The 13,017-nt window shown below is 47.0% G+C and overlaps 1 protein-coding gene and 1 long non-coding RNA gene across 7 annotated transcripts in view; one reads left to right on the top strand and one right to left on the bottom strand.

Moving 5' to 3' along the window:
* Positions 1-8,346, bottom strand: part of LOC147033307 (O-phosphoseryl-tRNA(Sec) selenium transferase-like) — a 35,202-nt gene extending 26,856 nt beyond the window's left edge. For 4 of the 6 annotated variants that reach the window (XR_015055529.1, XR_015055528.1, XM_085871533.1 and 1 more), the window contains exons 1-4: positions 8,217-8,313; positions 5,418-5,535; positions 3,558-3,712; positions 3,020-3,138 (exon numbers count right to left, since the gene is read on the bottom strand). Coding sequence is in view for 4 of the 6 variants with exons in the window: in XM_085871533.1 (XP_085727659.1) it covers positions 3,020-3,138; positions 3,558-3,712; positions 5,418-5,535; positions 8,217-8,233 (409 nt within the window). In the remaining 2 variants the exon portion in view is untranslated. Of the gene's footprint in view, positions 1-3,019; positions 3,139-3,557; positions 3,713-5,417; positions 5,536-8,216 lie in introns of all 6 variants that reach the window. The other 2 variants (XM_085871534.1, XM_085871535.1) reach the window with 2 other exon arrangements.
* Positions 8,347-8,882: 536 nt separating this feature from the next.
* Positions 8,883-12,396, top strand: LOC147033306 (uncharacterized). Its single transcript, XR_015055527.1, has 3 exons — positions 8,883-9,049; positions 11,195-11,306; positions 12,116-12,396. It is a non-coding gene; the product is annotated as an uncharacterized LOC147033306 (long non-coding RNA).
* The last annotated feature ends 621 nt before the right edge of the window (positions 12,397-13,017 follow it).

The raw sequence follows: 13,017 nt of genomic DNA, 5'->3' as shown, positions 1-13,017 counted from the left end.
AAAGTCTTTTGTCTGACGATAAAAATTTTTTCCCTGTTACCGAACCCATACCGCCTTATTTACATTAATTCTTCTGGGGAAATTAGATTCGCTTAAAGTCACATTACTACAACGTTAACCGAGGACCGACGGTACATATTTCACATTCTGACTGCACCATACATACTTTATAAATGTACTCACATTCTAAGTTGTTCTTTTAAGTTTTCCGTGTGGAGTGCGGGGTTCACGAGGGGGTTTCTCTTGGACCCACTTCCCTGACCTCTGAACCGAACCTGAAGCCGACAAGCCACAGATACCCCTAGCCCAGCGGGTTGCTAAGGAACCATGGACGCCGGGTGGGGAAACTGGATTTAGCAGGGTTCCCATGTCCAGCGCCGCGTTACCTTTCCTGGTGACCAAATTACCTCAACTGGGGAACCGCGCTCTCAACGTCCCACCTCATCTCCTTAATTGGTACGGCTGAGGGAAATCGTCGGTGGGGCGATGGCTATCTGGCGTAGCGAATCAGTGGGGCACAGCTTGCCGTCTATTTATTACACGCTCTGTCGATCCAATGGAGAAAGGGACAATCAAGCAGGTTTGCAAAGTCTTCATTCTCATTGCAAAAAAGGGACAAATTTACAGGCACAAGCATTTACAAATGCAGAATCGCAAAGAAAAGAAAATATCCGTTTAGGACATAAAGATCTCCTTATACAAAACACAGACAGGTACCACATTCATCCAGGAAAATGACATAATAGGGGACAGAAATAAAGAAAAAGTTGTGGTGTGTTCGCAGCCCTTTCTCACTCGTACTTTGGCAGCTTTGGCCCCCATGGGTCTCAGCGAGGTGTCAAAGCAGGTGAGAGAGACGCAGGTGTGAGGTGCACTGTCGCACAGTATTGTGTGATATTGTGTTGTACTTAGCTGTGAAAAGAACTGTTGGGGGTCTCGTGTCATTCGTTGATATTCCACAATAGGCGAGCCCCAGGATGTATGTGCTGAAAGACGCAAGGTTATATTGTGCGTGTGCAAGACGTGTAAGAAATCAGTTCTACCAGCTTGGTCAGCGCCCACTCCGCCTGGCAGTTTGGGGAGCGCCCTTCTTTGTGCCCTCACACTCTGCTCAGTAGCGTTGGGAAGCACCCCCTCATTCTGCTTGTTCACACTCGTCCCACTCAGCAACACTCGTGTTCATTTCCAGACTGGATGCAAACTCCCTCAAGAATCGGCGCTGCTCTCTCCTTGAATTTGGATTGTGCCTGATATGAACATCAACTCCACTAACTACTCCATCCCAGGTTCTTACTGTCACCTGTACGGTGTCACCAATCACGTCCACTTTCGGCAACCGGCCCAATTGATTACTAGAGTGTGGAGGAGGTGCCGGGAGTGGGGGGGGGGGGGTAGGACGTTTTCGGCAGGGGATTTTGTTTGATCCACCTTGCCTGGAATGCTGGAACGATGAAGGGTTACGACCATTACAGTGCTGGAATGGCGATTATCTGGCTGAAATCCTGGTGAGGTGACGTGGTTTGGAGAATGAAGCATGAGAAGGTGGCTTTGAGTCCAGGTGTGGGAAACGAAGGATTTGAGAATGGGTATTTGAAAAGGGCGGTCAGTTCGAGTAAGGGTGTCGGAAAATAAACGTTTGGAAATGAGGTTTGAAAACAGAGTTGGAAAATGAAGGTTTGGGAATGAGGAAGAGAACAACAGGTAAGGTTCTACCGACAAATCACAACACATCTCCCTTTCTCCTGACATGAGAGAATGGGAAACCCAACTAATCACTCTGGAAATATTTAAACTCCAAAATTATTTTATGTGTTGGACGTCTTCCCAGAGCTGTTCCAGAACCCCAACAGCACATACTTTACTGTAGAGGGACTCGGTTGAAAAACAAACAAACAAACAAGCAGTCATAGACTGGTACTTACGAAATCGTCAACTTGACCTCTGAACTTCTCTCATAAAAGCTGTCTCTTGAGAAGGGAGCGACGCAAACCAGAAGTTTCTACGATGATTCTGTACCAAACCATCAAAAATCATAACGTGGACCGAAGCAAAAATCTCCATTTCTCCACGCAATTATTTAATATTATTTTATTAAAGTCACAAAACCGTAATATTCGTTTCTCCACCAACAATATTTACATAACCCGACGGCTTAGCGAGTCAGGCATGCGACGATAACCTTAATTGGGATAAAAAAAAGACTTTTAAACACCATCTTTATCGAAAACACCGTCAGCGCGCACACGCAAAACCTTTACATGACTCAACGACGCCTCTGCTCGAGCGCGCTGCACCACGTGACGAGCCATGACGCGGCGAGTGAAATATTTTTTTATACAATCTTAAAACGTCTCCAAAACATCCGATTTTTACCAGAATTTCGACAACCGAGTTTTACGCGTCCTAAGCGATCGCAAAAACTGAAGACAAAATTAAAATCGAAGTTAAAACGAACTCGTAACGTCGACCGAAGCAAAAATACTCCATTTCTCCACATGAATTTACCGAATTATGTTTGACCTCACTGTGACCTTGACCTTTGACCGATTTTGACCAAAATTTAATCAGCGCGAGCCATCACCCTCCTGAATCACGTGGTGTAATTGGACATTGGTAGCTTCTTCCGTTCTCGAGTTATCGTGCCTACAAACAAACACACAAACACACACAAACAGAGGACGGAAGTCATCAACATACTTACGAAATCTTTAGATTTCGTAAGTAAAAAAAGGGGAAAAATTGTGGTCTACCCAAACACATGATGGACAAACGACAGACAGAGACCCAAATGCAATAGCCTCTTCTGGCAAGGATAATTCAGGTAGGGGGGAAGAGAAATTTCAATTCAAATAACTTTTCGTCATAACGAGAGCAAATTGTAAAATGTTGCTCCATCCAAAGCAAAGCACAAAAACCTTAAGCATCGTAACCTTGGCCTGAACAGAGTCTGAAGTGTGTAGAGTTTGATTCCACCTTTTTTGAAAACTAAAGCATTATGGGGCTAAATTGAGGGAATTACCTGACATTCTCAGCACATCCAAAGCCAACGCATTACTCAGTTGTCCAATAAGGCTGGAACCCGCCGCTTTGGGCTGCACTGCCGATATATCACCAGATCGGCCAATCCCATGAGACATCCTGGATTAAGAATTCACATGAATAACTCAATTCAACAATTTTTGATTCAAATTGAGGCGTTTCATAAGCACTGCAACAATGTGGTGGTGTACACTAAAAATATATGTCTGGTGGTGGCTTAATGGCTAGCGTGGTGGGCTTGGGATCCTCAGTTCCTGAGTTCAAATCCCGTTTGGCTGTTGAATTAACACCAGGCGGGGTTGACTCTGCCTGTCATCCTTCCGAGGTCGGCAAAATGAGTGCCAGTTTGCTTGTATCCTGTGTCGGAGTGGCGACCCGTACAGGATTGTGCCCAATAGCCAAGGAGACTGCGAAGGCAGCACCAATGCTCTGCACAGAGTGTGGTCCCAATGGATGGATGGATACTCCAGCACTGGTCATTGTTCCGACTTGATCAGTTGTTATGTTTAGCGACTTACCGAAAGTGACGCCTCGCAATCAACTGACACAGCACACGACCCTCCCTCTCTCCAACACCACAGCTCGATTGGAAATTGTTGGAGTCCATTGTGGAAAGTTGCTGGAGGAAGATTTCAATCGTTTGTTCAGGCCAACTTTCTTCTGGAACTTTCCGCTATTGGGAGAAAAATGATCAGTATTTCCAAATACAAATGTCAACGGAAACAAACACAGCAAACAATAACATTTTTTTTTTAATCCTTTTTCCCCACTTTTACTATATTTTGCATCCTTTAAGTTGAGACTTACAGATAGACATGCAATATGTTTGTGAAGTGCAACATGCTGTCTTTTGATTAAATGAAAAAGAAGTTTCAATTCTTTTTTTGTTTTTCTATACGTAGTTGAGGCTCATGGAACTTAAGAGCTGGTTTTGGGAACGGATTATGACGGAACAGACAAAAACGACGCAAAACACGCATGCATGGGGCGGACAAGTTGGACACACACAGAGAGGACGTATGGGGAGGACAAAATTGTGAGAGAAGGAAACTTCAAGAAGAAAAAAAACTGAAAAATTGGGAGGACGGACCGAGGTGGGGTTAACGAGGGGAGAAAAGATCATAGTTTTGGATTGGGGATGATGTGAGATGGTGGTGAAGAGCTGTTTGAAGACCTGGAGGGAAGAATGAGATTGAAGAGGATGTGGAAAGTGATTGCATTGGCAGGAAAAAAAGGGAGAGAGGAACAAATGAGTGGAGGTGAGCAGTCATTCTGGATTTAGGTAGTTTCACCAGAAGGGGTTGATGTTGGACTGTGTGAGCCCTGCAGAAACCTGGGGGGGGGGGGTGATGGGGGACAAAGCACGGAAAGAGCAGAAAGTAGGCGGTAAAAGAAAGAGAGACCACCGATCTGTCTGTGATGGCGAAGTGATAAGCCCACAGACTCAGCTTCATCGTGGGAGATTCCAATAATGTTGAAGGCCTTGGTTTCTACAGCATCAAGCTGAGCAAGATGTGAGGCAGGGTTGCCAGTCCAGAGGGGAGAGCAGTGTTCGAAAAATCTGCGCATGATGCCATTGTAGGTGGATAGGAGCTCAGGTATGCCAAGAAAGGACTTTGGACGAGGGAGGATGCCCAGTCGGCGACTGGATTTGGGGACTAACTTTGAAATGTGACTTGCCCAAGACAAATCATGGCTGATAGTGAGACCCAGGAGTTTGAATGACTGAACTTCCTCAAGAGGAGTGTGAAGAAAGCAGATTGGAGGGTTTGCCAGACGGTCCTTTCGGAGAGAGATAGTGGAGAGTGTGAAATTTGTCAGGATTGAGCGACATATTAAATTTCTCTTTTAAACCTCAAACAATAATTAATTGCAGCAGAAAGAAACAAAGGAAAGACTATACTGGCACTGGGTAGAGCTCACACCTCTGTCAGGATGAACAGTTTACATTTTGCATCCCACTGATGGGCTGTATCTGGGTCCAGACCTGAACGAAAATCTAATCAAGTTATTCTTGTCACCCATAACCAACTCATCCACCGAGTTTTGTCACAACTCATCCAAAACCTTTTGAGATATCATACTATGCATCGTTTTTGGCGCAACCGATCAACGATGAAGAATCACTTTAAAAAAAATTCAGGTATCCCTATCCGATCTTCAGCAAAATCGAATAAATTCTTCCTTGTCACACACCCAACCTGCGACCAAATTTTGCCCAAATCCGTCCACAAATTTTGTCCAAATGAGATATCCTGCTCACAGACAGACAGACAGACAGACAGACAGACAGACAGACAGACAGACAGGAGTGAAAACATATGCTCTGTCCACCTTCAGTGATGGAGGTAAAAACTTGAACAACAGCACAGCCTCACCTTTTCCAGCAGCTGCTCGATGAGCCGTTGGTGTGAGCGAAAAGCTTCAGCCCCTTGCTGAACGTAGTTTGCAGGAACAAGTCGGCCACACGACTTTAACGCTCGGTCATCCATCGTTCTAGAAACGGGATCAGCATGGATATCATGGACAGAAAAATCCATGACATTTAACAAAAGCAAATAAACTTTACGTGAATGGGATGTTCTGACAAACAAGATGCCCCAGGTACGTTTGTGAGCTCCACAGGTTTTAGCCATGGGTTTGGAAAAGTCTGCCAAGAGACATCACACAGCTTGTCATCACAATAAGGAAGGGTTAAATGGAGAGAAATTTGTGATGCATAACTTTGCCAAATGAACTCGACCGAAAATCATACGCAATTGAAAGTAAAGTTTCATAATGTTAACGAGACATTCACCTGTCACTATTGGGTTTCCTTGTTAGCCCATCCACCATGCAGCGAGAGATGGCGTTTTGCAATTGCGTTTCTGTGTGTGTCTGCCGAGGCAATAACTTTTTTTTTTTTTAACCATTTGAGTTTTTGTCACCAAATTTCCAACAAACCCTTCAAATGAGAATTTGGAGCACACTATTTAATAAATGGGTGAAAATGACAAAGGGTAAAATCACAGCGAGTACAAATATGCCTGACCAGCCCGTCTGACGCACAGTGGGACGGCTGGATTTGGGAATCCCTTCCAGATGTCTATATTTATTTACCGTTTGAGCATTTGTTAAACTTTCAACAAAATTCTATTTGAAGAAAAGAGAGAAAACTAATGATTAAAATTTTGCTATATTTTGTAGCTGCTGTTTTCATGAAGTTAAGTTGGAGTGCCAAGTGGATGAGGAAGAGCTTTGCCTTTTGAAACACTTTCCAGTTTTAAATGTCAATCCACCGAATGGAAAAAAAAAATACAATGCACCATGTGGGTGCAAGAGCGAGGGGTCCGCTGAAGGGGGCGGGGGGAGGCGTCGCGCACAAAGGCGAAGGGGGCGGGGGGAGATGTCACGCGCAAAGATGGAGGCTATCCTGAATCCCTTTTAAGTGCGATTCCCATTGGTGAAGTGGTGGGGGGAGGAGGAGGCGAGGGTGGGGGAGGAGGCGAGGGTGGGGGAGGGGGGAGGGGGAGGCGAGGGTGGGGGGAGGGGGGGAGGCGAGGGTGGGGGGAGGGGGGAGGCGAGGGTGGGGGGAGGGGGGAGGCGAGGGTGGGGGGAGGGGGAGGCGAGGGTGGGGGAGGGGGAGGCGAGGGTGGGGGAGGGGGGGGGAGGCGAGGGTGGGGGGAGGAGGGGAGGCGAGGGTGGGGGGAGGAGGGGAGGCGAGGGTGGGGGAGGAGGGGAGGCGAGGGTGGGGGAGGAGGGGAGGCGAGGGTGGGGGAGGAGGGGAGGCGAGGGTGGGGGAGGAGGGGTGGAGAGGAGAGGAGGGAGGAGGGGATGGGGATGAAGGGGATGGGGAGGAGGGGAGGAGGAGAGGGAGGTGGAGGGGAGGGAGGCGGAGGGGAGGGAGGCGGAGGGGAGGGAGGCGGAGGGGAGGGAGGCGGAGGGGAGGGAGGCGGAGGGGAGGGAGGTGGGAGGGAGGTGGAGGGGAGGGAGGTGGAGGGGAGGGAGGTGGAGGGAGGGAGGTGGAGGGGAGGGAGGTGGAGGGGAGGGAGGTGGAGGGGAGGGAGGTGGAGGGGAGTGGAAGGAGAGGAGTGGAAGGGGAGGAGGGGGAAAATGGTGGGGGAGGAAAAACGGGTGGGGATGGAAAAACGGGTGGGGATGGAAAAACGGGGGGAGGAAAAACGGGGGGAGGAAAAACGGGGGGAAGGAAAAACGGGGGGGAAGGAAAACGGGGGGGAAGGAAAACGGGGGGGAAGGAAAAACGGGGGGGAAGGAAAAACGGGGGGAAGGAAAAACGGGGGGAAGGAAAAACGGGGGGAAGGAAAAACGGGGGGAAGGAAAAACGTGGGGGAAAGAAAAACGGGGGGAAGGAAAAACGGGGGGAAACGGGAGGGGGGGAAACGGGAGGGGGAGGAAAAACGGGAGGGGAGGAAAAACGGGAGGGGAGGAAAAACGGGAGGGGAGGAAAAACGGGAGGGGGAGGAAAAACGGGAGGGGAGGAAAAACGTGGGGGGGAGAGGAAGAAAAACGGGGGGAGGAAAAACGGGGGGAGGAAATACGGGGGAGGAAATACGGGGGGAGGAAATACGGGGAGGAAATACGGGGGGAGAGGAAATACGGGGGAGAGGAAATACGGGGGGAGAGGAAATACGGGGGGGGAGAGGAAATACGGGGGGGAGAGGAAATACGGGGGGAGAGGAAATACGGGGGAGAGGAGGAAAAACGGGGGGAGGAAAAACGGGGGAGGAAAAACGGGGGGGAGGAAAAACGGGGGGGGGAAAAACGGGGGGAGGAAAAACGGGGGAGGAAAAACGGGGGGAGGAAAAATGGGGGGAGGAAAACGGGGCGAGGAGGAAAAACGGCGGGGGGAGGAAAAACGGGGGAGGAAATACGGGGGGGGAGGAAATACGGGGGGAGGAAAAAGGGGGGAGAGCGAAAAACGGGGGGGGGAAACGGGGGGCAGGAAAAAGGGGAGGAAGCGAAGTGGGGGGGTAGGGAGTAGGCAGGAGGAAGGAGGCAGGAGGCAGGAGGCAGGAGGCAGGAGGCAGGAGGGAGGAGGGAGGAGGGAGGAGGGAGCGTTGCACGCATGAGCGAGTTTTGGGCTCCAACTCGCCCCTCGATACTCGGGACCTGCATTGCTGTCTGGTGTTCCCGACATTTCCAAAAATGCATTTATTACACGAATATCTCAAACTTGCGTCAAACTGTCGAACATTCCTTCGTCCTTGAATCACCAGAACACAACCAAGAGTCTCCACACACTCCCCACCTGCACCTCACTCGAAGAATGGGAAGAGCTTGTAATGAACGTCACGTCCGAAACATTTTTTTTTCATCGTAGTTTTTGTCATATAATGCATCATTCGTTGCAAAGGTTTATGTCCTAAATTTATACGTTTTATATCATTTAAAATCTCCAATATAAAATACTATGGTGATTTGCGCAAGATATAACAAACCAAAAATAAATACACAGTCAATACACCGCTCAATAAGCCGTTTCGGTTGTTGTAATTCCTTCTCGCTATTTAGCAATTCCCTTCATCCAAATACAATTTCGTTTTATTTTTAAGATGTGTATAAATATATATATATATATATATATATATATGTGTGTGTGTTCCAACTTAGCAGATATTTAAATTAATGACACGATAAATTGCGGCGATTACCAGACACTTAAAAAAAAATCTTCCATGCTCTCCTGAATCCCTTCAAAGTTGTTTAATTTCACGTAAAAAATGAAGGAATTTCGTGAATGACTTGAATAAATCTTTCGCAAACGACTCGTGCAAATGAGCGATCGGTTTACTTACTGCACGTGCTTTCAGGAGTGTGATCTGCAAGCAGGGTGTATACTTATTACGTACGCAAGTGGGATGGGGGGGGGGAGATGTCAGTTATTGATAATTTAAAAATAGAGAAATGGAAGATCAGCATGTAAGGAGAGAAAAAAGGAGGTTGAGGCAGTGTGAAGATTAAGGAAGAGAGAGAGGGACGAGGCAGAGGAGTGAAGAGAAAAGGTCTGAAGGTACCAGGGGCTGGGTGGAAGTGCGGAAATGAAAATAAAGTAACATGGACACAAACTTTCGTTTGTTTGGCAGAGTGGCCATGATGACAACGACTGAGTTCTTCTCCTTTGCTATCTTCGACACCGTGAAAGCTGTGTGGCTGGATGGCCACAAAAAATACAGCTTTATCGTTAATAAATCGTTGCGGCCTGTTACAAGTCGAGGCATGGTTGAGCAGGCCAAAAAACATGGCGGCTTCAGATCTCAGCAAGGAAACATGCGCCTGAGGACCCCATTCGGACCGAGGTGGCCGAGGATGCGCCTGATGAAGGATATAATTAATTGACCCATGCACCCAATTATCACTCTTGCACTTCCTTGGAGTTTTCTTAGTTTGCATGCAAAGTTTCAGGCTGCTTCGCTTCATGGTTTTGGAGTTATGGAAGAGACACACGCGCACACAGACATTTATCAGTGTAGGTTAGCCAAGTGTGGAGAAAAATTAATGCCTCACCACACCTGCATTGAATAGGAAAAAGATTGGCAGATATAGATTAACCTGATCCGAGGGTCCTGAGTTCAAGCCCCGTTGGCTGCTGAATTAACACCAGGGGGTTGACTCAGCTTGTCATCCTTCCGAGGTCGGTGAAATGAGTACCAGTGTACTGGTCCCGGTGTATGCCCCGGTTAGAATAGGTGTACCATATCCCTGTGTGTCGTAAGAGGCGACCAGGGTTGGCGTCAGGAAGGGCATCCGGCCATAAAACATTGCCTCAAGAAAAAGCCCAACCCCTGCGCAGCAGGTAAAAATGGCTGTAAAAACGGTCATTTTATATATTTTTTAACAAATGCAAGGTGCTGGGGATGGGTAAGAATCATGAAAATAGCGATTTCATGATGCAAGTGGCAATTTTGAAGTGTGTCACGCAGTCGAAGGATCTGGAGATGGTCATGTCTACGGTGGTTGGGAGGGGTAAGCTAACAGGACAATGCCAGGCAACTCTAGGTAAAACAAATAGGGTTTTTGGCTGTATTCGGGAAAAGGATTATTTATAAATCAAAGGAGGTGTTGTTAACATTGTACAGGAATTTAGTGAGGGCCACATCTAGAATACTGTGTACAATTTTGGTCACCACGATTCAGGAAGGACATAGATGTCATATAGAGGGTTCAGCGCAGGGCGACTCAATTGATTTCCGGCCAAGCTAGACTCAGCTATGAGGAGCAGCTGAAGGAGACAGGACTTTATACACCAGAAAGGAGGCGGTTACGAGGAGATATGATGGAGATGTTTAAGATAATGAAAGGTATCGATAAAATAAGTACAGAAGAATTCTTCAACAAAGTAGACAGTGATAGGACCAGGAGTCATAGCTGGAGAGTAAAGAACAGGAGAGTTAAAACTGTAGTAAGACAGGGGTCTTTTACTCAGAGATTAGTTAATGCATGGAATGGTCTCCCTGGAAAGGTAGTGGCAGCAGAAACAGTGGATAAGTTTAAATTGGAATTAGATAGGTACCTGGAAGTCATGGAGATAGAGGGTTTAGGGATACTGACAGGACTTTTAGGTAGCTTGAGTGTGGATGTGTGATTGCGTGCATCTGTGCAGAGCGTTTCCTGTGGGGGTCTCGTCAAGGGGTGGTGTGGTTGATGTACGTTTCTCAAGCAGAACTGCCTTCGCCCACTCTCCTCACCTCCACCACCCCCCTCCCACCCCAAAAAGAGAGGAATTTTTTTTTTGCAGTTTTCTTTTTTATATAAATTGGTCTGTTTTTAGTGTGGCACAGGAATGATGGGCCGAATACCCTCCTCCTGCGTCCAATTTCCTTGTGTGTCTTTGGGAAGAGAAGTGATGAGTATGTTGGTATAAGGACGATGAGAACAATACCACCGAGAAAGAGATGGCGGGGCAGACCGAACAGGAGATGGAGTGATTGTGTCAAAGTGGACATGATGGAGAAAGATGCAGATAAAGTATGGGAATGGGTACACGATCGATCCGAATAGTGGAGCAGAATCCGTGTCAGCGACCCCACTTCAAGTGGGCTCATAATCATAGAAACATAAGTATATTTATATGCTCATAATTCCTGTAGAAAAAGAACATATTGCTCGACCCAGAAATATTCATACCACGTGTCTGTTCGTGCCCCCTTTCCTCCAGCAGTACTTCGCTCTCTGCACTCGGAGCTTCATACCACGTGCCACATCATGGCTTTCTTCAGTGGGTTTTTACTCCTTTCCACCGCGGTACTTCTATCATCATACCCCTTTTGGTGAGCAGCTTATTCCCACAGACACTGGCCTTTTATGACACCCGAGTCACCGAGTGGATTATATTATTTTGTGGACATGATATCGAATTGGCACAGTGCTTATATGCCATTTCTTACTTCTTAATGAATTTGTGACTATTCACCTGCACTCGAGCTTAACAGCTTATGGGACTCCGCTCAAATTGGACAGTCATCAACCTTTCGCAGAGAGTGGAAGTCAATATCTCTATAACTTTCGTCAAGGGGTGGTGTGTGGTTGTGTGTTTCTCACCCAAGAACCACCTTCACCCACTCCTCCTCCAGCAGAAAGAAAGAGAGAAAGAAAAAAACATTACAAAAAACCCCTTCAAAACATTACATTTTTTTTATTATAAATTGGTCTGGTATTGATATGCCTGGTGTTGGCTTAATGGTTCGGGTGGTGGTCTTGGGATCCTCGGATCCTGAGTTCAAATCCCGCTCAGCTGTTGAATTAATACCAGGTGGGGTTAACTCGGCCCGTCATCCTTCCGAGGTTGGCAAAATGAGTGCCAGCTTGCTGGTATACAGTTGGAGTGGTGACCCGTACAGGATTGTGCCCAATAGCCAAGGAGACTGCTTTGGCAGCACAAATGCTCTGCTCAGAGTATGGTCCCAATGGATGGATGGATGGTATTGATGTGGCACAGGCATGATGGGCCAAATAGCCTCCTCCTGCCTCTAATTTCCTTGTGTATCCTTATGTACTGGGTATGTTGCATACTTTACATGGTGTCAGAAGTACAAACGAAATTTTTGGATCAAAGCCACTGGGACAATTATCTCTTCAGGGGAACGTCTCAAAAAAACTGGAAGGATTGCATTCGGGCCTTCAAACTGTATGCGTTGGCAGCGGAACTTATGAAGAAAAATGAGGATGTTCAGTGCACCACATTCCTCCATGTGGCAGGTCCAGCCACCCAGGAGATACACGCGTCAATGACGCTTTCCCCGGAAGACCAAGACAAGGTAAGCCCACTCACGGAGAAATTTCAAGCCTTCTGTGAGCCTAAAAAGAACGTCATCGTGTCATGGTACCAGTTTGACTATCGTGCCCAGAGGAACGGAGAGAACTTTGATTGCTTCTTCCTGGATCGACGCAGTTTAGCAAAATACTCCGAATATGACAAGTTGGGAGAGTCATGAATCACACTTTTTTGTTTGTTTGTTTGTTTTGATTATTCTCAATATAATTTTGTTTGCATGTATGGCAACTCCCTTAACCCCTAACCCCTAACTCCCCCCCCCCCCAAATTGAGATTGGGACTGTGGTCTGAGACTGATTTGCTTGATCTGGTGTTGCTGTAGAGCAGGGATGATGGGCCAAATGACCACCTTCTGTGTCAAAGTTCCTTGTTTTGCCTCATAGAGAAACTTAAACGAGATTGCTCAACTTTGTGGGATTCAAAGTCAACATCACACTCAGTTACATTCAGGTTATTAGAAACCTGCTTCCCCATAAACAGGCCGTGGATGGACAGTCGAAGCAACCGAGTAGAGGAAAACATGGACTCTAATAACAACCACGTACAACTCAAGATAATGAAACTATTTCACTCATACTGGGAAAATAGAAAAACAAGAACAAAGAAAACTTACGCTGCTGTGGGACATAAAAAGTTCCACCAAAGAATGAGGACGTCATGAGATGAGGACTAAAGCCTAACCCAAACAATGAACTGTCTCAGAGTTT

The sequence above is a fragment of the Eptatretus burgeri genome, chromosome 2 (genome assembly GCF_056783735.1).
Source record: "Eptatretus burgeri isolate ZD-2024b chromosome 2, Ebu_testis_v1, whole genome shotgun sequence".
In the NCBI taxonomy this organism is placed as follows: domain Eukaryota; kingdom Metazoa; phylum Chordata; class Myxini; order Myxiniformes; family Myxinidae; genus Eptatretus; species Eptatretus burgeri.
The sequence above is the reverse complement of the archived record's forward strand: the minus strand, read 5'-3'. Positions and strand labels throughout refer to the sequence as shown.